Here is a 27552-nt window from a genome sequence, read left to right on the forward strand (position 1 = left end):
GGATTTTATCTGAAGTGTAATGAAGAGCTACTGAAGTTGTTCCAAGCAGAGGACTAGTTCACATAGCCCCACTGCCAACTTTTCTTGTCTTTCTCTCTTCCAAACATTTCCGCTACTTCTCAAAATGTCTTATTACTAGAAGGTTGCCCATTGTATGAACCATCAACTTTATGTTGTTAATTATGGGTAAAGTGATCTTGGGAGCCACGTTACAGGTAAAGGGAGGGAAGAAGGCTCCGGTGGCCTTCAGCAAGAGCAATGCTGCTGCTTTATACATTTTACATGGTGAGCTTCTACTGCACATTTCTTTTGGAGAGAAAGAGTGTTCCAGAGGTTCTTTGGGGGTGCTTTCTGCTCTGGGTGTTCTTCATTTTGTAATGTCATTTATGAATGAAGGTGCAGAAGAAGAGAAGGATGTGATTTCCTAACAGGTGGGAAAGCATCTGCCTGGAAGGTACCAAGAGAATGAGCTACATGACTATTTACACAATGAGGTGGCAACACCCTCTGCAACATCTTTTGTGGAAGGTATTTGTTTGGCTTTCATTAGCTGAGATCACTGTGACTGATAAAAACATCCATTTTTGAGCACACAAAGGCCTGTGTAAGGGATCCAAACAAGCTTCTACTGTCGGAGCCTCTGCTAACGCTGACTCCCTCTGGTCTGATCTTAAAGGATCCACACTAGGTCATCCACTCTGCCTAGGAACCCAGCAAGCCACGCCCTGACAGGGAAGCTCCTTGCCTTGGCCTGTGAAGCCGCCCCAGCCTGGGTCTCTCCCCACTATCCCCCTGGCTCTGTCTGCTTGTCTGTGTGCCATCATAGAATCTCTGCTTTTTCTCTGGACTCCTCCTTCATCCATCTCTTTTCCCCTACTGCTTCAGCTTAGTAAATCCCCACTCTTCTTTCAGATCTCAATTCAAGCATCATTCCTTCAAGGACCACTTCCCTGACCCCCTCAACACCTCTCTGCCCATGTACGGTCTTTTGTTAAATGTCCTAAAAAGAACCCAGTTCTTTTCCTTTTCAGCATTTGACCTTAATCTATGTTATATATTCCTACACGTGACTATTAATATCTACCTCCTTCCACTGGAATTTAACCTCCTTTAACGTAGCGGCAATGTTTATATTTGACCATATTTTATTCCCATAGTATACAGTGCGTGGTATACGAGAAATGCTCAATAACCACATAGGATAAAAGCTGAATGTCCCAACATGTAAGGGAATTGAGACTTAGAAAAGAATTTCTCCTATTTTGGGTCTGGATGTTTCTTATTAATAAGAGAAGTATTTTCCTTTCAATTTTACTGATTACTCTGTACGAATGACATGAAGTAATTTTAAGAAATGCTCTATGTAGAATTTTCAGGTGTTTTAAATTTCTATCCTAGTCTCCCTTTCTTCCTGTTTTTTCCTGCTTGTATGTATTTACTAAGTTTTCTACATGAAATATATATTACTTTAAAAATTAATTTAAAAGAAAAAACCAAAAGCACCTACTTCGTAACTTTAAAGAGCTTTTGGAGTCTTGCTGCTGGAATCAGAGGGAAGGAAATGAAATCCTAGCATGCCACTTAGTCCAGCAAGAGAAAATATTTGCTTAGGCTTCATGCAAATAGTATGTTTTTGTTTTGTTTTAGGCTAGACTTCAGGACAAATCACAGATGCAGAACAATATACAAATATTATAGAAAATATAGCTGGGATGATATAAAAGTGTAGCTGACAAGAGTAGGAGGTGGAAGTGCCAAGAGTGGTAGTTTCCTTGGTCATTTGGTCTTTCATGGAAAAGAGTTAAGATACTGAATCATGTTACCCAAAGAAGTATATCTGTGATGACAAGGGAAAACAACAGAAGCAATAAGTAATATAATCAAATATTGAGAGGAAGGTGGGGAGAGAGAAAAATGAGCTGAAATCTTATCTTTCCAAGCAGGGAGTCAGTAAGTATTGTCTAAAGTTGCTAATTAAAGCATAGAGGTTACCCTCATATTATTAGGTGTTATGAGGATAACAACTAGCAGAACTGGAAACAGACATGATTGAGATGGGCTGCCCTGGCGACTGGAATGCAGGTGGGGGGAGGTGCAGTGCTGCCACGCTAAGAGTGATGCTTTGCATCGTTAGTTCACCTGTGTCATTTGATTTGTTCTCATGTGCAATTAAGAACAATTTAAATGGAACAAAATGAAGAGGTTGGATTAAATGGTCTCTAAAGGTCCTTCCCTAGAACTGAGAGTCTATAACAATATATTCACTGTGCTCTTTTGGGAAGGAGAGGCAATGAGCATTTACTGAGTGCTAACTGTTTGCCAGGTGCATTTTATACCTGTTGTCTACTCTACATCCCTGTGAGGTGGGGCTCACTACCTGGCCTGAGGATGAGGACATTGAGGGTCTTGTGGGGTGCAGTTTCCTAACCAGGTCCACACCGCTATTAAGTAAGCAGTAAGGCTGATCCATAGGCCCAGGTCCATCTCACTGCGACACCCATTGTTTTTCCAAGATGTCTAAAAGGCAGCTAGGGATAAGGCCTGGGCCCTGCAGAGTCTGGGGCGCAGAGCTGAACTTGGGAGTCATCAGCATTCGGATGGAAACGGACCCCAGAGAATGGACATGCACAAGTGCAACGGTCTGTACGGGTGGGCGCTTCTCAAGGTGACGAGGCCCCGCCAGATATTTCATTTCCTTTGACTCTATGAGACCCAAGGAAGGAAAGGCACAAAGTGTCCCTTGTGATCAAGGGGAGACTGGTAAACTCTGGGCACTTCCATATCTACTAAGTATTAATATCACACCACCTGAACAGGGATGCAAAGCCACCATTCAAGTCAGGTGTGGGGAAGAACGCCACTCCTGTGCAGCTGGTGCTACCTCTTTATTCCTTCCTTCCAGCCACCAAACACCTGAGTGCTGGCTCTGTGACCTGGCAGACAGGCCGAAGACACAGAGACAGGACGATGTGTCCCATGGAGCTGGAGAGGGGCCTGGGTGCTGCAGGAAACACGAGGACAGGTAGGACTCTGTAAAAACTAGATTTTAGTGAAGTTTACCATCTAGTGGGGAAGAGAGCCACAGACCCCTGTGTCTGTGAAATAAAACAGAATCGACTAGGCACAGTAGGAGACGTTGCCAGAAGGGGCTTTGGAGACTGAGAGGAGAGAGAAACACTGTCGCGTTCCTTGCAGAGAAAGGCATTTGATAAAATATGCACTGAATAAAAGAACGAAAGTAAGAGAATGACAGCTGGGAGAAATGTCTGAGAGGATGGGCAGGGTTTTGACCCGCGGGAAAGGTGTAAAACCAGACAGAGGGAAGATGAGCCGGCTGCTGTGAGGGGCAGGGCATTGTCGGTGTGGGCTGTGGGGAGACGGGGGCTGTGGGTCTTGGGAACCAGGCTCTCAGCTGAGAGGACCCCCAGAAAAGGCCACTGCAGTCTGCTGTGGGAAGAGGGAGGGAGCACACGGACATCAGAAACTTAACTTGTCCAAATCTGATCTCCGCTGCCTCCTGCCTGCAAACCCACTGTGTGCCCTAACTCCTTGAATGGCTCCACTGTCTTACAGACGCTTGGCTTCGGTGTCCTTTTCTTCTCTGCCCCCACGTGCAGTCAGCGGTCAAGTCCATGGCCTCTGCCCACGCCTGTCCGTCTCCACTGCCACTACTCCTGGCTCTGCTCCCTCCTGCCTGGACCATTCCAACACCCCTTTTGCCCTTCCCCCCAATCCTCCCTCTCCCCTGCAGCCAGAACGTGAAACTGGAGATCTGATAGTGCCCAGTCTGCCCCTGCACACCGCTCCTTCCGCATCCCATATCACTGCTTCCCAGCTCTGAACGCTTCAGTCGGCCTTGGTTCTCAGCCCTGGCCCGCCATGGCCTGTCTTGCTTTGGGGCATCTGCACTGTTCCCCCTCACCTGTCCAACACTTACCCCGGTTCAGCTCCCAGCATGTCATTTCCTCCCGCAGAAAGCCTTCCCTGTCATCCTCCCCAAACATGTGGATTGGTTGCCTTGGTAGCCCCACAGACCCCAGGCATACCCCAACTGGAGCACTTACCAGAACTGCCCTTCGCATGACTCTTAGTGGTGGATAGAATTGCTCATTTACTTGTTTTATCTCATTGTCTTGCATCAGGTCTGCCTCACCGTTGTATCCCCAGCACCTTGCAGGGAGCCTTGTGTGTAGTAGATGCCAACTGTTTGTTATATGGATGGATAAATGACTTAATCTCTGCTCAGGCTCTATCCTAGTCAGAATGAATGTGTGCAGAATGTGGTACCTCCTTGCTTGATGTCTAGATCCTGTTATACCCAGTGTTCTCTGTTCTTCTCATTGGCCCTCTCATATCAGGTAAAATGCAGGTTCTGATTGTGGCTGGTCCCTCCGAAAAGACTCACTCTCACCATGTTTGCATGAGATGTGGATCACTGTCCAGCTGCCCTTGTTTCCCAGCAGAAGCTCAGACTTTAGGACCCTGGGCTGGGACTAGATTAGGCAGCTCAATCTGCAGGCAGCTTAGTGGGGGCCCTGAATAAATAAGGACTCTGATCAGTTTTTTTAAAGAAAAGGCACTATACAGTGGGACGCCGTGGCTCATGCCTGTAATCCTAGCACTCTGGGAGGCCGAGGTGGGTGGATTGCTCGAGGTCAGGAGTTCGAGACCGGCCTGAGCAACAGCAAGACCCCGTCTCTACTAAAAATAGAAAGAATTATCTGGCCAACTAAAATATATATAGAAAAAATTAGCTGGGCATGGTGGCGCATGCCTGTAGTCCCAGCTACTCGGGAGGCTGAAGCAGTAGGATCGCTTAAGCCCAGGAGTTTGAGGTTGCTGTGAGCTAGGCTGACGCCATGGCACTCACTCTAGCCAGGGCAACAAAGTGACACTCTGTCTCAAAAAAAAAAAAAAAAAAAAGGCACTATGGACTAGAAGGGCTTGGAGTCCCAGGAGGTGAAAATTGAATTTGCAGGGTAAATAAGATTGGGTGGAAAGCTTTGATTTGGGGGGAGTCAGGCAAGAAGGACTTTGTGGGTGTAAACTGACCACATGAGTGGTCCACTTCTATACTTTGGAATCACACCAGCAGATCTATAAAAATTAGTTAGCACCAAAGACGTTATTTATACAAATTCAGGATAGAGGCTACCTCTGGGGGTTGTGGATAGAAGTATCAATAATTTTTTATTTCTTTGGCTAGAAGGAGGTTCAAGGCTCTTATTCTTCTTCAAACTGCATATACTTGTCAATTTTTTAAATTTAAAGAACATTAGTTACTCTGACCAAAAACCCAGTAAATCAACAAGTGATATATATATGATCCTATCAGTTATGAGTGAGACTAAAACGTTTCTCAAGTGGTGAGATTTTAAGTGATTTTTGCAGATAACAGATGTCCCACTAATGCTGCTTATTCCCAGGATAAGACAACCACTAACATATGATCGTGAGAGAAATAATCATTAGGTGATTAATAAGAACCAAGGTCTACTGTAAAACTGTTCTTTGTTAACAGGGTAAATAATATCAAAAAGGCTTTTGGACTCAGGATGCAAAACTATTTTACAGTAAGAAACCCACATCAAAATTCTTTGTAGGATTGGTATTTTATATTTGCATTGCTTTCAGTCTTAAAATTTTCCTTTTGTAGTATACTTAATTTAAAACTGATGGACCAGGATGAGGGATTTCCATAAAATACCAAAAACCCTTGAATGTTCCCAACTCAGTCTATGAGGCTAATTGGGGACTTGATTTCTCTTGGCTAACGGACACCATAAAGATTCTGCGTATATATATAAAAAACCAGAGTCAATGTGATCCTAAAAATGGCCAATTTATGTAGATTGGCATTAGACTCTACCTTTATGCTCTGTTTCTGGGTTAAAAATGACCATTTTTAGCTGATTTCCTAAAGGGAATCATCAAACCAATCTCAAAACAATAATTTCTTAAATAACTTTTAGCTTGGATTTTGGAGGAAACAAAAAGACAACACTAATGCATTATGTTTTTGTCTTTGTCAATTAAGTGCAGAGAAATGAGCTGCAAAAATGGAGGTCGAGGCACCGCCCAGGCATCACTGCTCTGATTTTCTGGCAGGAGGGGTTTAGGGGAGGCTGGGCCTAACCAGAGAGCCCAGGGTTCCCTTATATGGGTGCACATAGTGTGCGTTTGCTGTATACTGATGTTAAGCCACAAGGATACAGGGCCTGTGGAGCTGGCAAGAAATCAGGCTTCTCACACCCACCAGGACCCTCCTTGGCACAGAAAGTACAAGCTGCAGCTTCCAGCCCCTTGGGTGGGACTCTAGGTACAGTGCAAAGCTCAAACGAGATAGGCTGCATCTGCTCCTGCTGCATTGGGCCTCCCTTCCAGCAGCTCCCTGATGCCCTGGCTAAATAAATCAGTAACTTAATCTTACCTGATTGTTGGGGGAGGGGCAGGGCAGGGTTCCCACCAATCTATGCCTCCTCCTCTCCACTGTCAAGGGGATAATAGAATTATTATTCTGGATCAGAATCATGTCTGGTCAACTGGGAAAGATCTATTAACCAAGAAACTGTGGCCTAGAAAGTGACTTTTCCTTCCTCCCAAATGTATGCCAATGTCTTCCAAGGTTAGCATTTCCTAAAGCGGGAATTGGGGATACAAGGAAAGGGTACCAATAATGGCGAGCCACACGGTGAGAAAGTTCTTTCCTTTTCCGATTCCTATCAATCTTTCTGATGATATTAAAAAGAAAGTCTCTATTTGGAACCAGCACACGTTAACACCTCTCTTAACATTCGATAGTCTTGTTTTTGACAGAGGGAGGGAGCAGGTTCAGAGGTCTGGGCAGGCTTTATTTTTATTGAATTTATTATCCCAGCTGCATTCTCATAATGGCAAGAGATAATGATTTTTTTCTTTAGGGAGGTGATAATTAGTTTCTTTTTAAAGTAAGTTTCAGTTAAAAAGTTGATTTAAATTTAAAAAGATTATATAAAGAACCAGTGGTCTGCAGATAGGGCACAAGTTGTGACAACGAAGCATCAATGCCAAAGCTTTGGCAAGTCTTGTCCAAGAAGGCTGCTTCCAGATCAGGGGCTTCTCCACTCCGGCTGCACATTAGAATGAAGTGTGGAGTTTTTAAAATATCTGGGCCCACTCCCAAAGATTCTGTTTTCCCTGGAGTGGGATGAGACTCAGAAATCAGAATTTTGGGGGGAAGCTTTCCAAGTGAGTTTAATGAGCAGCCGCAGTGGAGACCCCTGCACCACACGGTGCTGCCTCCTGGCGTTTGGAGAAGTCCGCTCTACACGACTTCTCAGCAGAACAAACTGCATTCTGATCGCCAAGCCCTCGGCTCCCAGGCACTGTGTCCATTAGGGTCTCCTCACAGGAAAATTATCAGTACAGAATTATATAACCAAGGCTCTGATTTCTTGGCAGTTACTGGCAAGACTAATAAAATCAGCAAGGACTGGGCTGGATTTGGATGAAGGTGACTGATGGCCCCTGTCTCAAATCGAGTGGTCGTATCTTGAGGATTTTAGAGGACAAGCAGGTACATTTTTGCTTATCAACTAAGACTGAGCTGAAGCGTCCCTCCCCTCATTCCTAGTTGCTGAGCCCTGTGTTAGGTGCTGAGGGTACGATAATGACCCTCACCAGGGAAACCTTTCCTGTCACTCCCCCCCCCCCTCTGTTTCTGTAGGTCAGTTCTCATTTTACGCTGTTTTTCACTCTATTCTTGTATCTCTAGGCTGGTGGTCTCCAAACTTCTTTGATTACAAACTTTCATCCGTAAAATTTTGAGCAAACACCTGAACTGACACATATTTCATCAACTCTTTATAGCTGTCATTGTCAAATGGTGTGTTAATAAACAGTAAGGCTTAGTTTCTTTCTTTTCTTTTTTTTTCTTGGTAAATAAAGAGTTAAAAGCTCTGAGATCATCTTGTCCGGCCCTGGAGGGCTAACCCCTAATGCCGACAACTGAGGGCATAGGCGGTGAGCAGTGACCTCAGGGATAGGACGCATGGCCAGATCTCAGAGCTGGGCTCTCACATCTGCAGAACCAATGACTCTTACCTCTCAGACCATTTTTGCCAGGTCTTGACATGTGGATGACCCTAGCATGTTTGTTTTTCAGATTAGGCCATGTCTGCAACTAGTAAATATACTTAAAAATTCGTAAAGGCATGCAAAGAATGGATGTTACTGGGAGTCAAGATGCCTCCATTCCACAGGTTGTGGCTCATTTTCAATCAAGAACACAATCTGGCTCCGGTCTGGGCTGGCAGAGACACTCATACAGCAAGGCCGAGGGGCACTGCCTGTGGGTGTGTGGGCGAAGGGACAGGACACACTTCGTGGGCGGCTGGAGGCGTCTTTTCTCAGAGTGATGGGCAAAATAATCCCGATCAAGTATAGGTGGGGATATGGAGTGAGGGTCTGAGAAGGGTGGTAAAAAACTTCAGCTTTTTACTTTGCTTGCATCTGGGTTGTGTACATTTAAGTATGCAAGTATTTCCTTTTAAGGAAAAGAGTAACAAATGTTTATTGCAATAAATTCCATCGGTAATTTAGAGTGTAAAGTAGAAAGTGAAAGACCTCTCTTCCCTGCCCCCATCACACCCTGTAGAGGTAACCGCTCTTCTTAGCTTGATATTACTTTTATAATTCAACTAACAACTAATTTTAGATAAGAAAAATTAATATGCTGGGACAAAACAACTGGAAGAATATCCTTTGGAATGTGAACAGTGTACCTTAGTGTGACAATGTGGTTTTGCTTTCTTCTTTCTGCTTCTCTGGGTTTTCCATCAATGAATTTATTTCAATTGTGTAATAAGCAAAACAGAATTCGAGGAAAGGGACTATAAAGTTGGAAGTAGGAGACAGAGGGTGAGATGTGGGGCTGGAACCATTAAAAAACAACACTGTAAATAAAAAACGATCTGTGAAGCTCAGCTGAGCATCTCTCTGCACCTCAGTGTGCTGATCTGAAGAATCTCTGGACTCTGAGTCACGTCTGGTTCTCATCCCAACTCCTGCACTAGCTGTAACCCTGGGAAAATCAGCTCCCTCTTGGGGCCTCAGCCTTCCCATTTACAAAATGTGGGGTTGTACTAGATCAGTGGTTCTCAACAGGGGGAGGTTTTCTCCTCCGAAGGAATAGCAGGCACTATCTGGAGACATTTTTGGTTGTTGCAACTAAAGAGGGTGCTACTGGTACACCTAGTCCAGAAATGCTGTTCAACATCCTACAAGGCACAGAACAACCTCCCACAACAAATGTTTATCTGCACCCATATGTCAGTGGTGCCGAGGTTGGGAAACTGGCCCTAGGTAGTAGTCTCTGGGGGCTTTCCCAGATCTGACCAGCATTTGAATCTGGAACACGCTCAGATGACTGGAGTGTTACTGTGGCCCACTCTACTGTAAGGAGGAGAGAAGAAATAAACAACAGGGACAAAGGCAGAGGACACTGTCCAGTCCTGGGAGGGAGGCCCTGCAGTAACAGGCAGACAGAACGGCTGTCTCCTTCCCAGGGATGCAGGCTCTCCCTCACTCACACGCACGAGCAGGGCCCTCTCCTGGCGTGTGCCGGCATAACCAACAGGGCCCGAGCTCTCGAAAACCATACAACATTTGAACAAAAACTTGGTGATTCCTATCTTCCTAATGACCACATTATGATTTCTCAGGGTAGGAAACACTAGATAACATAATTTCCTTCCAAAACATAAGACACACACACATATATACTTAACAAATGCTGATTCATTTCAGATTAGATTCAACAAACATTTATTAAGAGTCCGCTATGATCAGACCATTTACAGACACTTAATTAACCACAGACACAGCGCTGCCACGACAGATCAGGGCAAGGAGGTCTTTAGGTAGTGCTGGGAGAATGTGGGAAGAAATGAGATTGGATTTCTACACCCCATTAAATAAACACAAAGATCAATTCCAGGTGAGTAATAGACTTAAAGTGCTATTTAGCCTTGCGAGGCTAAGCTCTATAACTTTTAGAAGATAACATATCTTCATGACCACTCATATCTTCACAACTATAGATTTTCTAAAAACAGTCCAAGAGCACCCATCATAAAGGAAACAATGATAACTACACTAAAGCTTAAGAACTTCTCATCAAAAGATAAACCACGGTAATGTATTTGTAATATATATATCCATAATACATAAATAATGCCTAAAATAGCAAGAAAAATACAATTTAAGAAACAGGCAAATATGTAAACCATACTTCACTAAAGAGGATGAGCAAATGGCCAGTAACATGTGGAAAAGGGCTCAGCATCATTAGTCATTAGGGAAGTTGAGGCCATAATCCACCAGAATTGCTATGATTATCAAGATGGACAGGCCGGGCACAGTGGCTCACGCCTATAATCCTAGCACTCTGGGAGGCCAAGGCAGGTGGATCGCTTGAGGTCAGGAGTTCGAGACTAGCCTGAGCGAGAGACCCCATCTCTACTAAAAAGAGAAAGAAATTAACTGGCCAACTAAAAATATATATAGAAAAAAATTAACTGGGCATGGTGGCACATGCCTAGAGTCCCAGCTACCCGGGAGGCTGAGGCAGGAGGATCGCTTAAGCCCAGGAGTTTGAGGTTGCTGTGAGCTGGGCTGACGCCACGGCACTCACTCTAGCCCGGGCAACAAAGTGACACTCTGTCTCAAAAAAAAAAAAAAAAAAAAAGATGGATGGACAAATTCAGCTGTTCATGAGAGTATGAAGAAATTAAAACTCTCATCCATTGCCGAATGGGAGTGTAAATTGGCACAAACAATTGGTAAAACTGCTTATAAACCTACTGAAGCTAAACTACTAGGTTTAGTATATTAGGTCGACTATTTTTACCTAATAAAAATGGGACATACCCACCAAAAGACATGTACACGAATATTCATGACATTTTTATTCATAATAGCATCAAACCGAGAACCAGCCAAATGTCCACTCACAGTAAAACGGAGGATTCAGTTAGTCTATTCATGCACCGAGAATGCTACGCCGTAACACAGACAAACCTCACAGACATAATACTGGATGACAGGGGGCAGACAGGAAATGGAAAACATACTAGATAAATCCACTTATATGAAATTCAAGGGCAAGCAAAACTAATCTCTGGGAATAGAAGTCGGGTCCATGGTTCCTTTTGGAGCACTGACGGGAAGGGGCAGGAAAGAACCACCTACGATGCTGTACGTGTTCTGTATCTAGACCTTGGTGGGGGTTACATGGGTGTGTACGTTTATCAAGCCGCACACTTGGGATTTATGCATTGGACTGCATGTATATTTTAATTAAAACCACCAGAACACTCAACAAAAACCATAAAAACAACCCCACAGGTATATGGGTTTCTGTACTAATACTGAACACTGAATTCTGAGAAACATTCATAAGCACCCAACTTAATGAAGAAAATATACTTTTGTGCAATTGAACTTTTCAATGTATATTCCCTCTACTTACATATTAATGATATATTAACAATCTCTCTGTTAAAAGAAAAAGGCAAGCCACAGAATGAGAGAAGCTTTTGTAGCACATACACCGATATGGAACCCACAACCAAAACTCTGCAGATCTATTAGAAAAAGAGACAAAAAATGAAAAAGAGAAAAATAGGCAGAAGACTTCTCACTTTCCCCTTTGCACCTGCCAGTATCCTGCCAGTTTTTCTAAAACTAGCATATAACTACTTAAATTCTTAAATTTTAGGTCAATAATAATAAATATACTTTCCTTGTGAAAAATGAAGACATTCTCGTTAAAGCTCGAGGCCCTGTTGACCTCTAATCCTGGTTTCCTCTCTCATACAGAGAAAATGACTGTTAACTGCTTCGTACACTTTTTCTTCTAGATTTTTTTCAATGTGGTGTTACTTTGTGGGTTTTATTTTCTATTTGTTTACATGTGTGGCATCATAATGTGCGTCTTGTCCTAGAACTTGCTTTTTCATGCTCAACATTATGTCTTTCACCAATGTTATGTCATTACATGCAAAGCTACTTTATCACTGTGTTCTTTTTAACTGCTTCAGAGCCTTCCATAAGAATGAATGTTCCATGGTTTATAGCCCTTCCTTTGTGGATGGCCGTCAGGCATCTTTCTTTCCTTTTTTATGCCATTAGTTTTCCTCTTTTATTAGGAGCAAGTGGTATGTCACTTAAATATTTATTTTCAGCTTCCTAAACTAAAAAACTCCAGAAAGTTCATGCCTCATTTTAATCTCAGAAAGCGTGGTCTTGGCTTGGAGATCTCCCTGGTCGTTTGAATAGAGAGCGGAGAGCCCACTTTGGCCATCTCTGATCCCTGCCCTGTGTGCCCTCCCTTGCCCCCAAGGACTGGGATCAATATTGGAAACCTATGTTCAGTTCTTCCATCTCTGCTGCTGTGCTGTGTGTGACCTCAGGTGAGCTGCTCTTCTCTCTGGTTTTCTATTTCCTCACGTATGAGTAGAGGGGGTTGGAGTATGCATGCTCTAGAGCAGCGGTCCCCAACCTTTTTGGCACCAGGGACCAGTTTCATGGAAGACAATTTTTCCACAGACGTGGGTGGGGGATGGTGGAGGTCTGCAGCCCAGGGCTTGGGGACCACAGCTGTAGGGGCTCTCTCAGCTCTGAGGCCCTTTGATCCTGAGTGTCCTATAGTTCTCAGTGTCTATGCAAGCGGCCACTCAGACCATGAGTGCCTGAGAAAAGTTTTTCCTTCCCTTGCAGCCCTCAGCAACAGCCTGCCTTCCGGAGTCTGCACAGGGGAAGCTGCATGATGCTCCGAGTCCCAGCTCCTCATGAAAGAAAGACACGCAGGAGCTGAGCCTTCAGGGACCTGCCCTCCCCACCTCCACCAGCTCCTGGTGCCCCTGAAGCCACGAGCAGTTGTTCCCACTTATCCCTGTGACGTCTGAAGGCTAAGTTGCTACAGCAACCCAGGCCCACTGAACCGTGTTAAAAACCTGTTATCATAAAGGGAACAATTAGCTGTCTCCAGAGTCCATTTAAAGGGGTGACAGAGACGCAATTATTCCTTGCAGAGGAACAGCAAACAGTCCCCATTTCAGAGCCTCTCTGGCGGGGAAGGGTCTGAGACAGCAGCTGGTCCAAGTCCCCTGTTTTAGAGATGAGGACACTGAGGGGTGGAATGAGCTGGCTCGCCCGAGGTCGCACAGACAATTAGAGGCAAAGAATCCTTTCTGGCTCTGACTGGGGAGCTCTTTCTACTATTGCCGCCTTCTTATCTCTCTTCCATCATTCTGTCTCCTTCCTGTCCCTTCCCCTCTCTTCTCCACGTACCCATTGCCATTGCCTCCAAAGATGGTCCCTGGACTGCAACCAGCCTTGTTCTCTACTCGCTTTCCAGTGGGTTCTCTCAACAGCCCACAGTCACAGCTCCCAGGCCGTCCTGCGGTGGCCCGCGAAGCTCGGTGCCCTGCCGCCTGGCCGCCTCCCACCACGGCTCCAGCTGTCTCCCCTTCCCTGTCGCACCAGCTCACTCTGCGGTTCTTTCTGTTCCTTAAAGGCATCAAGCTCCATCCTCTCCAGAAACAGCATGTCCCTCCCTGACACGGCCACCCTCCCTCCATCCCGTTACCCTGTTGCTGCCTTCGCGGCTCACATCCCATCTGCAGTCATGGCTGGCTATGCGCAACGGCACTTGCCTCCCTCTCTGGGATAAAAAGGGTAACGCTTTGTCTCTTTTATTCACGGCCATTTATCCACAACCCAGAACGACGCCTGGCGACGCTGAGGGAGCCTATGGATGGATGGATGGATGGTTGGGCGCTGGGAGAGATTCCCACTGCGTCCCGGGAGTTATGCGTCCCCAGAGCGACATCCTTCTGCTGCTCCAGGCGGGACCGGTTACCCCATACCTGTGGGACTGGGCCCGCCGGGGCACCGCAAGCCGGGAACAGAGGCCTGGGAGTGCATCGGGGAAGGAGGTGCAGGACACAGCCCCTGGGGGGAGGCCACCAGAGCTGGTGGGCACAAATGGTCACGCGGGAAGAGTGGGCTGGCTCTGTGTGGTCCCGAGGTGTGGACATGCGGCAGGTGTGCTTTTTGCTCACTATGACAACTACCACCAACTGCTCAGTTCTTAGTGCATGCACTCTACACTTGTCTTCAGACTTCAAACTACCCTGCAGGGAGAAACCACCGTCTCCCATCATAAAGCATGAAGATAACACAGCATGCTCTTCCCTCAGGCTCTGGAACAGCCTCACCAGGACAATCCCTGCTCATACTCCAGGCCACCTCCTTGGGGAAGTCCCCCCTCCGCCCCGAGGCCACGGCGGGTTCTCTGTGTCATGTTCCCATGGGACCCTGCACTCATCCATCATGGCTCTTGCCGTGATGGTAGGCACAGCATTTCTGTGTAAATACAGACAGGACACAAGGCAGGGACTGGCTACTGCCACGTCCCCCAGCACAGTGCCTGGCCCCTGGTAGCCAAGGAGTAATTATTTGTTTGATAAGCGCATGGAGAACTAAGACCGAGACGCCCACAGTGAGATCTAAGTGCAGCTGGTGAATGGGGAAGCCCGGACTGGAATCCAGGTCTGACTCCAGGGCCAGTGCCCCTTCTAGGGGTCCCACGGTCACAGCTGTCTGAAGATGGATGGAGAAGCAGCGTGTGAGCCTGCACTGGGAGGGCACAGATCAATGCTGCAGGGCCTCCTGGCCAGGGGCCTCAGTGTCTGGCTGGGGCGTGGGGGGTCCCTTCTAACCTGGAGACTCCCCGATTCCTCTGGGCTCCAGACTTACCAGAGCTTGCTCTATGAGGAGGCAGAACAGGATGGCATTGCCCACTTCCCTCAGGCTCTGGAACACGTCTGTTTTGAGCTCTGCATACTCAATGATGTCCTTCAGCTGGTGGTGGAAGAACTCCAGTATCCCTGGGAGATAAAGGGGGACGGTCAGCAGGAAGTTGACACTGTCTGGCTGGGTTTATGGGAAACACCGACCGCGCAGCTCTGGGGTAGCTAAGAGCCAAGCCACACGTCCCTCTGTACGTGGGCCCAGCGGTGAGATTTCCTCCAGGGCTCAGTACTAGAAAAAGCTTGGGAAGCCGGCTCAAATCTTTTTCAGAACAAAACAAAACACACACAAATGGAGCAGCCCTGGATCTTTCCCCATCCCTCCAAAAGGTTACCTGAATTTCTAATGATAGAAATTAATATTTATAGGTGTCAGATATTGTGCTAAGCACTTTATCAGTAACATCACTTTTAATATTCATAACAGGAGCACGAACTAGGCACTATTACCCCTGTTTTCAGATGAGGCTCAGAGAGGGTAAGTGGCATGCCCAAAGTCACACAGCCAGTAAGTAGGGTAGCTGGAATTCAACACCAGAGCTTTCGGCCCCATCCCTTTCTTATTCTTGAAGCATACTGATCTCCACACCTGACATCTTGGTTTTTGGATAAAAACTCCTGTTGCCAAGCTCATGGTCTCCGTCTTTCCCTGTTCCCCAGGCCCCGTATTTAGTCCTTTCACTATTAGGAGGGGAAAGAAAGAATTATTCCTCTGCCCAGAGGTCGAATGGCAAAGATGCCCATTTCCCAGCTGACCTTAGATATGTCACTTGGCGCCACCACCTGGGGCCCCAGCCTCCTACAAATGAGCTGAGGGCGGGATTGCTCCTGGAGGTGCTGAGCTAAGGAAGACCTTTCCCAGTAAACCCTGCTATTCACTATTTAAGCACTCTCACATTTGCTGTACTCTCCCAGCTTCCCTGCAGCCTGCTGGAGATCGTATCATGGCTCAGGGGGATCAGCTAGTGGCAGGGTAGGATGCAAAGCCAGTGTTCCTCCAGCTCGCTGGCGTGTTAGAGAAGCAAACACTCCAAGGTGGATGGCCAGAGCCCCCTCCCCACCGTGGCATGGGTTTGGATTATTTTCCTATCACCAACCTGGGGAGCCATACTCGTGCCGGGGCAAGCGGCATATCTTGGGCATGACCTCTATCAGCGTTTTCACATACTGGAGAATCGTGCCTTGGAGCTGACAAGAGAGGAGAACAGATGAATGAGATCATGCACTGCTTGCACGCGTGCCTCTTGGGGTTGAATGCTGGGCTACAGGGTCTGGGGTATGGAGGTTCTGCTGCGACCTGTGGGTAAGGAGGAGCAGCTTGTTACCTAAAGGTGGGGGACAGCCCCACTGTTCTTTATAAAGGGAAATGAGTCTTTATGAGACAGAAAAGGGAAAGGGAGCTCTCATTACTCTCTTGGGCTTACAGACTTCAGGAGGGCACATTTCTAGGCATGGGGTCCTTCCTGGGGTTGGGGATGCTTATGTAATATTCACACTAACAGCTAAAATGAAATGGGGCCAGGGAACTGTGGAGATTGAGAGACATAACCCAATTTCAGCCTGGAAGATAAATGACACATTTATCCCTTCTCTGTCCAAGGCAGACATCTTTAATCAATTACCACATTTTCCTGTTTTACTCTGGATTTAGCTTTACCATCCTTAACAACCCATGGCTCCTCATAGCTGCTGCCATGGAATTGGAGTTAGCAGGTGAATCCTTTTTGCTATTCCTGAGCTGGTTCTATATTACTTTATTTCTCTTTTGTCATCTGAATTTCTCAGGAAAATCTTGGTTAAATGTTTTGGCCTTGCTTCAGCAGTGTTGCAAGGAATTGAAGCAAGCTTCAGATGACTGTACTTGGGGCAGATTCAGAATGGTAGTAAAGGGATACAGTTGTAAAGGGATACAGAATTCTCTTGAAGCCAGTGCAGTATTGGGAGCAGTGATTGGTGAGAAATCTCGAGGGGAAGAAGTGTGGTGATTGACTAGAGATGTCTGCCATGGGCATGGGCATGGACAATAGTAGCAGGTGTGTCATGGATTTGCTGTGTTCTCATTAGATAGTGCTGCAGAGGCAGGAGGAGGAGCAATCATTAGCAGGCTCTGAAGGTCAAAATCAGGATTGCTGAGTTCAGTCATCAAATCAAGGGTTAGTTCAGGGTCAGAAAATGGTAGGCACAGCTACAAGTCAAAATGTGCACGGAAATGAACGGAACAGAATGATGGGTAAGACCAACCAAGGGAAGGGCAAAAGACTGTGTGTGATCACTCTAGGCAGAGCTGGAGTGCCTGAGATTTGTCTTCACAGGCTAGGTTGAAAGTGAAAGCAAACCCCATTCATATCAACCCCACCTGAGCACACCCCAGGCGCACTGAGGCCCTTCCTCACCAAGCTCTTGACGATCTTCAGCAGCTCCTCCATGACCACGGCGATGCCCTGGTAACCCAGGAGTCTGCAGATGGTCTTGAAGTGAGGGGGCCCCACGAAGTTCCTGTAGGAGCTATAGATGTGGCTGTAGGCAATGTTGAGAGGCTGGAAAACAGAAGTTGTGGCACAGTAAGTGGCTGAGTACCGAATGGATGCTGGAGCCAGTCCCGGCAGGAGATGTCTTGCTGGTAGAAGGGATGGAAACTTGACGTCACCAGCTCTCTCACTGGGACCCCACAAATATGTTGCAAGATACTGGCCCTGGAGAGAGGTGTGGCCAGTGATCACAGGATGGAGCAAAGGTCACCAGATGGAGCAGCTGTCCCCTAGCAGAAGGGGAGAAAGGGCTTCCAGACAAACGTCCCTTTCACAGGGATTCCTGCCACCCATGGCTGTCCACACACAAACCAGTCCTTTTACACACTGAGCTATGGGCGGAAGGGTAAAACGGCTGATTTTCATTCTCTAGAGGCATTTCTGATACTAGAAATTGGCTGGAAGAACCATGTGAAAACTCAATAGCTGGTTCAACATCCTCTTCTTTCTTCTACTGTTAGTCGTTTCCATCTGTGACACAGTGGGCACCTGGGAGTCAGGAGACCTCTGCTGAGCACACGGGACAATCACTCAGGCTTCTGAGCCTCAGATTCTTCATTTAGGAAATGAGGGGGTTGGATTAAATCAGTGGTTTCACGACTTGGAGAGCATCAGTCTGCAGAAGATATTGTGGAGGTGCTTGGGCTTGGTGCTGGCTGGGGGCCCGGGGCCCTGGCCACTGACCACCTGCCACCACTGTCCCCTGGACTCCATGGGATACCCTAACTGAATTAGAGGGATCTCTTTAAGATCCCCTTCTGTCTGAGAATATATGACCAAAATACAGGCCTCCAAATTGGTCTCACTTGGTTGGTGAGAAAGTTATCATTGACTTGAATGCTGTGTTTCTGAAATGGTATCACTTACGGAGCACCTCGTGCCAGGCTCTGTGAAACTCTCCGTGTGCATTCTCATTTAATCCACACAGCAAACCTATGTGACACGTACCATTCTTAGCCCCATGTCACAGATGAGGAAACTGAGGCTCAGGGTGGTAAGTAGCTTGCTCAAGGTCACATAATTTGTAGATAACTGAGCCCCAACCTCAACCAGGTAGAGCCCGTGCCCTGCCTATAATGGTATACTTTGGAAGTTGAATTCTTAAATAAATCATCCTAAGATTTTTAGATCAGGTTTCAATTCAAAACTTAGTTCTGAGTACAGTTCTCCCACCTGGAATTGTAAAAATATTGTACATGGCACAGGCAAATCTGGCAAGACCACATCTGAGAGTCTCTTTACTGAAATTCTCTATTAAGTTGGCTAATTAGAAATTCCACATGAATTAAATAGGAATTATAGTGATGCTTTCGGAGGACTGCAAGATTCTCAACTCCCTTTGGAGCCATCCAGGGAAGATTTAATTACGTTCAGTCTAAGTTTTGAGTTAAGTATGTTTTACTACATACAAATTATTCTCAACTTTACAAAACAAGCATCGCAATTAGAGTACGTGCTAATAACAAGGATACACGAAGAACACAATTGGAGTTCCCACTAATAACAAGGATTTGTGAGGAATTAGAACACCCACTCGTTCACTGAGTGGAATGGCAGTTTGGCGAAGCTCATGACTCCACATTGGGAGGCTGGGAGTGGGAGGAAGAGCAGCGTTCCGTACACAATACTGAGTAGCTGTCACGTTAAACTCTGCCTGAACCTAGGGAGGGACATATTTTATGTAGTTTACAAATGCATGGGCCAGGAATGGTTTATGTAGGGAGGGAAAGTATAACTGACTTAAAAGTATACAGTTCACTGATGTTGATGTTCAGCAAATCCTGGAAGTGTGTGACTTGCTGAGTCTGATGTAGCCACCCATGTGGCCAGGCTGTGTCATTTTTTTTCCTGTGGGGAGAAAATCTATTTTAGTGCCCCTGTAACAGGCCACCCTATCCAACAGGGCTGGGACTAGGTGGAGGTGAGTGAGGCCTGTAGGACAAAAGATGCTAGGAGCTGCCTTCTCTCCACAGTGAGTGCGGCTCGGTTCTGGCCCTGTTATCAAAGCTCCACTCTCATGGTTCCCTCTCCAGGGCTGAGGAGCATATGGCAGACATCAGACAAACTGCAGCTTCCCTCTGGTGGGCGAGGACTGTCTGGAGGGGCATGAGAGCTTTCTTGGGTGGTAGAAAAGCTCTACATCGTGAGTTGTTGATTACATAGATGTGTTTGTTAAAACTCCTAAAACTGTTTGTGCACTAATGATCTGTGCCCATATGGACTGAATGGTTGTGTCCCTCCCAAGTCTGTGTGTTGATATCCTAACCCCCAATGTCATGGGATTAGGAGGTGGGGCCTTCAAGAGGCAGTTAGTCATGCACGTGGAGCCCCCGTAAACGGGATCAGCTCCCTCATAAGAAGACTAGAGAGCTCGCTGTCTCTCTCCTCTCCGCCACGGGAGGATACAGAAAGATGGCCATCTGCACACCAGCAGGTGGGTCCCCCTCAGTCGCCGGATCTGCTGGCACCTTGATCTTGGACTTCTCAACCTCTACAACCGTGAGAAATACATGTTCGTTGTTTGAGTCACACAGTCTATGGTATTCTTGTTCTAGCACAACAGACAAAGATAGTGCCTTTTCCCCTATAGGATTACACCTCAATAAAAAATGTGAAAACCCCACTGGGCTATGTCACAGCCTAATTAAATTCCTGACATTATTTTCAAAGACTAAAAAGCAGAACCATGCTTTGAACTTTCTCCTGAAGTGGGCCACAGCTCAGGCCTGCACAGGCATGAGGGTCATTACCTGGCTTTGCTCGCAGCCAGGGAGCAAGAGATGGAGCTCGTGGACTGTCCAAATTGCCTTGTCATCCCCACCCACACCAGGGACACTGGGCTTCCCCTGAAAACCCAGTAAAGCCCTCAGCACATTCTCCTTTGCCCCCTCTTCAAATATCCTTTGAAAGGAATTTTTTGAGTAGCAGGGAGCTTTCAAATGGATCTCTCTGGAGAGGACAAAAAGCAATCAGCTGCTTATTTTATTTTTCCTGTCTTATTCTCTTACTTCTTTTCTAGCTTTATCTGAGTTTAGAGGATGGGCTCTTGGGGTGGGTACACCTGAACTCAAACCTGGGTCCATAAATTTACTAGCTAGATGCTCTTGTCAAATTACTTAAACACTCTAACCCTTGGTTTCCCCCAAGTAAAGATAACATCAAATCTAACAGGGTTGTTAAAGGTTTAAAAGTTATATAACATATGTAAAGCAGTCAGCATGGAAGCAACCACTGAAATAACAGCCATTAATATTACTTTGTTTAGTAACTTGGTAAGTAAAGACTAAGAAAAGTCTTTGACCAGCTTCCTGGTCAAATTTCCCCCAGTGGCTTTGGCTACAGCTACAGCTATGATTCCGTGGAGAGGGAATGCATATCTAAGGTATAATTTTATATAACACAGTGTGTATCCCATGGGGGGATATGACAGACGTCAGTGCTAGGACCAGCTGATGGAAGGCACCCAAAATGCACATTTTTCTCACTATTAAGATCATAAAAATGAGAGATGCCCAGCAACAAGCTGTGCTGGGGCAGAGGCCTCCTCGCTGCAGGTGATGGAGTGGAGGTGGAGACAGATGTGTTCTCATGCTCCCTCCAGAGGCTCAAGCCCCAGTGCTCTCTCCTGGATGCTCACCCTCCTTAGCAGTCTCCTAAGCCCTCACCCCCACCCAAGGAGCGCCTAGTACAAAGCTTCCCTTAATATTTTCTGGTGAGCACAAATAAATATATGTTCCCACATATGGAAACTGTTCAACAGGTTTGCCCAGTTCTGGGCAGAGGAGGAGAGTAATTTTGCAATTGTTTTCCCACACAATGGTTTAAAAATGACCCCTACAGACCCAGAGGGTGCACTTAGGCGGCCTCCAGTTGATGTTCCTACGTCAGTCTTAGATTCTGATCTACACGGGAAGTCTAGGCCTCAGTGGATGCCCCAAGCTGCATTTCATGCAGGAAGAACTCGCATGAAATAAGGAGAACTCAAATCCTCCTTCTACGTGAACAAGCTCCCCCCACCCCTTATTCCCCCCAAATAACACCACACGCATGCAAGAGGAAACGCACACGCATGCGGAAAAACACATGCACACGCACCCCCGGAGGGCAAACTTCTGACCTGCTGGCTCAGGAGGCTTGGCCCTACTGAGAAAAGGTGGGAATAGGGGAGCCTGGGCATTTTCTGAGGTTTGGCAAAGAAAAACAGGAAGGCAACACGACTTGAGACATCGGAAACTTGCCACAAATCCCTTACACTGAACCAGTACTGCTAACTGACTCAAGTTACCACCAACGGACCTAACAGGAAACTGATTATGTATCCTGTCTGTTTTGGACGGCTCACTTAAAATCAAGCTGTTTAAAATCCACACTACACAAAATAGGCGCCTTTATGAGACTTCAAGAAATAAACAATCCTGATTCAGGAATTAGAGTCATGTTATTACTGTATGACACAGACCTGCACTTTCTAAACAAAGCAAAACAGTATTTTAAGGAGAGAAAAAATATGGTGAGTTTGATCTGGCAGATCCTGTAATATTATCTGTAGATGGACTTTTTTAAAATTATGGTAAAATATACGTAACATTAAATTTAACGCTTTAATCATTTCAAGTGTTACATACAGATTTTAATCACAAGGCCTCTCTCTCTCACCAGCTGGTAAACACGGCCAGTCACTCCAGACAGCGAGGCCTATTTATTTGGCAATCTGTATTTGTAAGCAATTTGCATCTCTGCTGTCTGGAATTCTCAATTGCTGTTTTCGGAAATCCCAAGAGGAATTAAAACAGTTTCTAATTTCCTGCTTTCATTACAATTTCTCTAATGAACACCATCAGACCACAAACACAAACACAGCTCTCTAATTCAGGTCGGAGAGCTGCAGCTCGACTCTCTGAAATCACCGCAGGTAAATGAAAGGGGCGTGTGGGGGGGGGGGGGACAGTAAATGAATAAAACAGCAATACCTTCCTTGTTGGGAAGGTCACAGAGCAAGATCGTTCAAAGGACTGACCAATCCTCAGTTACAAGTTCAGATATATTGCTAGAGCTTGGGTAAAACTGCTGATGTGTTTGTCTGTCTCTTCCTGACATTTGGTGAGCTGTAGGGCTGGGTGTCCAACGTCTGGGCTCCTTCTTGGCCTTCTCAGCTCAGAGGCTGAAGGATCCAAGGGAGTTGCTATAGAGAGCTCAAGAAATGATGCTCCTTCCTTTCCTAAGCCATGAATAAAGTGCTTTGGAAAAGTCAAGAGGGTGAACAGGAGCGGAGCCTTCCAGTTCTGAGGTATCGTATCAACACTATATTACTTAGAGAAGCTAACATTTTTTAAGGAAATCAGTGTCATCACTTTTCTTTATAATTAGTACCCATATGATGACACATGTGTATATAATGCTTCTCAGTGAATGGTTTTCATCCACTAATTCCTTCCTAACTACCCATGTAGTTTTCTGTGGCCGTAATAAATTATAACACACCTGGTGGCTTAAAACAACAGAAACGTATTCTCTCATACTTCTGGAAGCCATAAATCCAAAATCAGTGTCACTGGGACAGAATCAAGGTGTTGGCTGGGCCACACTCCCTCCAGAGGCTCCAGGGGAGAATCTGTCCCTTGCCTCTCCCAGCTAGCGGTGGCTCCAGCATCCCCTGGCTTGTGGCTGCATCACTCTAATCTTCACACCTCTCTTTGTACTCCCCTTACGCATGTAACCTCCCTGTTTCTCTCTTATGACACTTGTGCTGGCATTTAGGACCCACCTTGATAATCCAGGATCATCTTCCCACATTAAGAGCCCTCACTGAATCACATCTGCAAAGATCTTTTCCAAAGCAAGTTACATCAACAGCTTCCAGGATTAGGACCTGACATCTTTGGGGATCATTCCCAGCCTACCAGCTCACACCAGGTCAGGTAGTACCAATCTCCCCATTGAGCAAGGGAGGAATCTGAAGCCCAGGTGAAATGAAGTGACTTGAAGGGGAGATACAAGATGAAATTCTGCCGTATGTACCAGCTGCCAAAATAACAACAGCCTCTGGACTGGTGGGTAAATGATGTCTGATCACGGTACCATGTAGACACAGGGTGTGGTGGGGGCAGGAAAGAGGGTGCTACTGGTGTTGTCACAGGGGCCAAGGGAAAAGTCCCCCAGTCAGCCCACGTGGGGAATGTTGGCATCTAGGTAGGTGCCCAGCTGAGCTGTATCCAGCTTGCTGCAGCAAAACACTGGGTTGTAGGACCTAAGAATTAGGACCTTAACCAGGAAGGCACTGCAAGAATATGATGAATTTCCCTGAGCTCAGACCATGGCTCAGATAGGGCCACCATGGCAGCTAGTGATGAACATGCTAAACAAAAGATCACCCCAACAACTCCAAAAGGCCAAAAAATTACTGGGAAATTACTGGAATAATTGAATGAATGATTTATACCACAATCTATTAATATATCACTTGGAAGACAGTTTTAGGATAAGACTCTATATACTTAGAGAATATATTTCTACAGTTTCAATTCATATATTAATTTTGATTACTAGACCAGTTGTTAAAGGCTTTTTTTTTTTTTTTTAACATTTAACATCTCCCCTAAGCAACAGAGCTCTTAGGCAGGTATACTTGGGCTCCAGAACAGGGGACGTTCAGAAGAGGAGACACTTGTGGATTGTCCAAACAAGTTGATGTCTTTCCTGACACTACTACTACATCAGGTGGTTGGATGTTCTCTGCAAGGCCTTTTATAGTTCTTTACTTGTTCCCATCCTTCTGGAGTCTACTATGCTACGAAATCCTGTCCCTGCCTCTCAAGAGAAGCTAACCCAAGGCAAAGAGCTGTCGTGGACTAAAGAATCACAGGTTGCAGGACGGCACGTGCAGAACAACAGCGCGTCAAAGAGCCCAGTCAGGGCTCAGGCTCTAGTGACCAACACACCCAGGATTAAAGTCCTGCTCTGCCACGACCCCTCTTTGTGACAGGGTCAGGTCAGTCAGCCCCTCTGAGCTGCAATCTCTCCCTTTGTACAAGGGGATGAGAGGGCCGATCTCAAAGAGTTGTGCGGGTGAGGGTAAAATGAGCAAGCACATGTAAAACGCACCAGAGTTACACAGTGGTTATTTCTGAGTCGTATGATATGAGTTTTACTGTCAACTTTGAACTCTTTTATATTCTTTAACTTATGTACAATGAACATGTACATTAAAAAAATAAAACCAATAAGGCTGACTTAAGGGCAAAAAAAAGCAAGGAAGTACAATGCAACGTGGGGTGCAAATCTTGCTCATCATAACCTCTGGAGGAAGCTATGACCAACTTAGGAGCCGGCTCTGATGCACTGACCTTTTCTTAACTACAATAGCTACTCCTCCCAAGCCTGGCACTTTGCAGACATGGCTTCATCTCACTGATACAACCACACTGTAAGCCAGGTACTACGATATTCCCATTTTACAGAAGAGTAAACCAAGGCACAGAAAAGTGAGGGAATCTGTCCAAGGCCACCCAGTCAGGATTTGAATCCAGCTTGGGAATTCCAGGGCCTGTTCTCTGAGCCACTCACTTCCCTGGACGCCAACCCAGCTTTGGGACTGAGGGATGCCCACAAGCAGTCCCTTCAGAAAAGGTGCAGGGACCCCGCTCTTGGCTGATTTCCTCTAGCAGTAACTTACTACTGGTTTACATTGCTGGGGACCCCCTGGCCTGCCAGCTGAGGCAGCTACAATGTGGATACACTGTGGAGGGTTGTCCCTGCTGGAGAGCGAGCTCAGCTGGGGTGTCATCTGCTGGGGCAGGTGTCCCCAGATACTTTATCCCATCCACAAAGGCCGCACTGGCTCCTCTGGGGGCTGCTGGCGAGCGGTGACAGCTCAGAGGAGCAGGGCAAGCTCTGGACTCAGTTTCCACTCCCCGCTCTGTCACGGATCAGTCAAGCGGCTTGAGGAATGTCACATCTTCTCTTGGGACAGTGAAATGAGGGCTTCTAGGCCTCGCATTCTTTGACTGTTTTAATTCCGCAAATGAAAAACTCACAGTTAAAAACGTCATCCAGAACATTAAAAATAAATTCCCACTTTCTGTGGAAAAAGGCCGGAGTTCTACCTTGTCCCTCTCTCCTCAGGGCCCCCTAACTCTGGTATTTTTATTCCCCTGAAAATAATCTTTTCAAAAGGCACCTGCGAACCACTGCACTGGCCTTTCTGTGGAGAGGACGCTTTCATTCTCCGCAGGGCGTCGCCACCAGCGACGAGACACGCTGTGTGCACCACGGCAGACGGAAGACGGGCCCCTGGGAAGGCTGACTGCCATGGGAAAGCCACAAGCAACAGCCTGATCAAGGACACTGGGTGTCCCGAGACTCCGTGCCTCCAGGAGACCCCTGGCCAGGGCAAGGGTCGTGTTTGATTATTATTGACGTGAATCACAAGGAGACCTTCGTGGGTTCACTTGAATACTTTGGCCAAGAACCAAGAAGGAAAAAGCTAACTTTTAAAAACACATAATTCGCATAAAATGGCTCATGTCTAAATCTATGCGAGCTACTGTCCATCCTCTATTGCAGACAAGCTCTGTGACGTCCTCAATCGAATGGTGGCTATGTGTTCTTCCAAGGCTGGGGGGACAGGGAAGGGAAGGAAGCTCAGAGGGAGACCGACCTTTGTGGGAGTGGAAGAGGGCAGGGAAGCAGTCTGGACTCCTGAAAGGAACGCTGGGGCCTATCCAACCCAGGAAGAGGAAACTGTCCCCATTTCCAGCGTCAGCGTGGTTGACCGACGGGTCGGGCAGTTTCTTGGGAGGCCGGGGCGGTTTCTGAGCCCAGCTGGAGGCAGTGCTGCATTAGATTCCTGGGGCCGCTATGACAAATTACCGCAAATATGTGGCGGTTTAAAATGACAGAAATGTGTTCTCTCACAGTTCTGGAGACCAGGAGCCTGAAATCAAGGCTCTGGCAGGGCCACGCTCCCTCCAAAGGTTCCAGGGGCGAATCCTTCCTTGACCTTTCCAGCTTCTGGTGGCTCCTGGGCTTCCCCGGCTCATGGCAGCGTCACTCCCGTCTCTGCCTCTGTCCTCACCCACCTTCTTCCCTTCGTGTCTCTCCGTGTGGACTCTCCCTCTCCTTCCTCTTATAAAGACACCAGCGTTGAATTTACGGCTCACCCTAAATCCAGGATGATTTTACCTTGAGATCCTTCACTAATTACATCCACAAAGAGTCTATTTCTAAATCAGGTCACGTTCTGAGGTTCTGGGTGAATATATACTTTGGGGGTACATTCTTCAACCCAGTACAAGTGATATGATGGTTTAGCAAGCTTGACACAGGTTGCAGGCTGGGCAGGGATAATGCTCATGTCCTTCTACCTGCCATGCCCATCTAGCCCAAGCCCACAGCTTTACAGATGATAGAACTGAGGTTCAGATAGTGACACAGTCTTGACCACTGCCATATAACTAGGTAATGCCACAGAAGACAAGAATAAAGAAGGAAAAAGATACAGAGGTAGGGTAGGAAGTGGTGATGGTGGGTGTGGGCTTGGGAGGGGATGAGGGTGAATGTTACTTTTTTGGTTGCAGAATAACTGAGAAGAGAATCTTTGCGTTGGAAACCATTGTCCAAAGAGGATCTAGTTTGGGTGAGAAAATGGTAGATTAGCAGCCAGTTAGCCAGAAAATGTAAGAGCGTCAGAAGAATCAGTACCGTACTAGGGATTGATTTGCAGGAGACTGTTTGCCTGTTTTTGGCAAAAGCAGTGAGAGCTCCTCTCACTGGGCAAAAGCCTTTCCAGTCTGGTCCCTGAAAGCATCGTGCGTACAGATGCCTGCTGGTTGCCATGGTGAATGATGCTGATCTGAAGAAATGAATAATGCGAGCGTTGGGGGCGACAGTGGGATTACTCAGTGGTGACAGAGGCATCCAGGAGAGTCCGGAGCGGAGGAGGGAGAAGGCACATTCTTCCGGCTTCGGTCTACTCTGCCTCAGAGAGCAGAGATCTAACCAGATACACCGCCAGCATCAGGTAAGAGACATGGATGGCTCTTCTCAGACATGGAAATGGCTTTTTCTTTCACACTCGGCTTGGAGAAGGGCCAGGCAACGGTAAATGAATAGCTAATAGGGGGAATTTAGAAACCAAAACAGAGGAAGAAAAACAAATAAGGGAGAGGGAT

The 27552-nt window shown here is 46.5% G+C and overlaps 1 protein-coding gene and 1 long non-coding RNA gene across 3 annotated transcripts in view; one reads left to right on the top strand and one right to left on the bottom strand.

Annotated features, from left to right (window-relative positions):
• Positions 1-27552, bottom strand: part of CYFIP2 (cytoplasmic FMR1 interacting protein 2) — a 116407-nt gene that overhangs the window by 15601 nt on the left and 73254 nt on the right. For both annotated transcript variants that reach the window (XM_045551278.1, XM_045551279.1), the window contains 3 exons: positions 17249-17392; positions 15953-16043; positions 14803-14933 (listed from right to left, as the gene is read on the bottom strand). In XM_045551278.1, the coding sequence (XP_045407234.1) occupies positions 14803-14933; positions 15953-16043; positions 17249-17392 (366 nt within the window). The remainder of the gene's footprint in view (positions 1-14802; positions 14934-15952; positions 16044-17248; positions 17393-27552) is intronic.
• Positions 482-12405, top strand: LOC123638023. Its single transcript, XR_006735145.1, has 3 exons — positions 482-528; positions 2903-3022; positions 12383-12405. It is a non-coding gene; the product is annotated as an uncharacterized LOC123638023 (long non-coding RNA).

Source organism: Lemur catta, chromosome 5, assembly GCF_020740605.2.
Source record: "Lemur catta isolate mLemCat1 chromosome 5, mLemCat1.pri, whole genome shotgun sequence".
In the NCBI taxonomy this organism is placed as follows: domain Eukaryota; kingdom Metazoa; phylum Chordata; class Mammalia; order Primates; family Lemuridae; genus Lemur; species Lemur catta.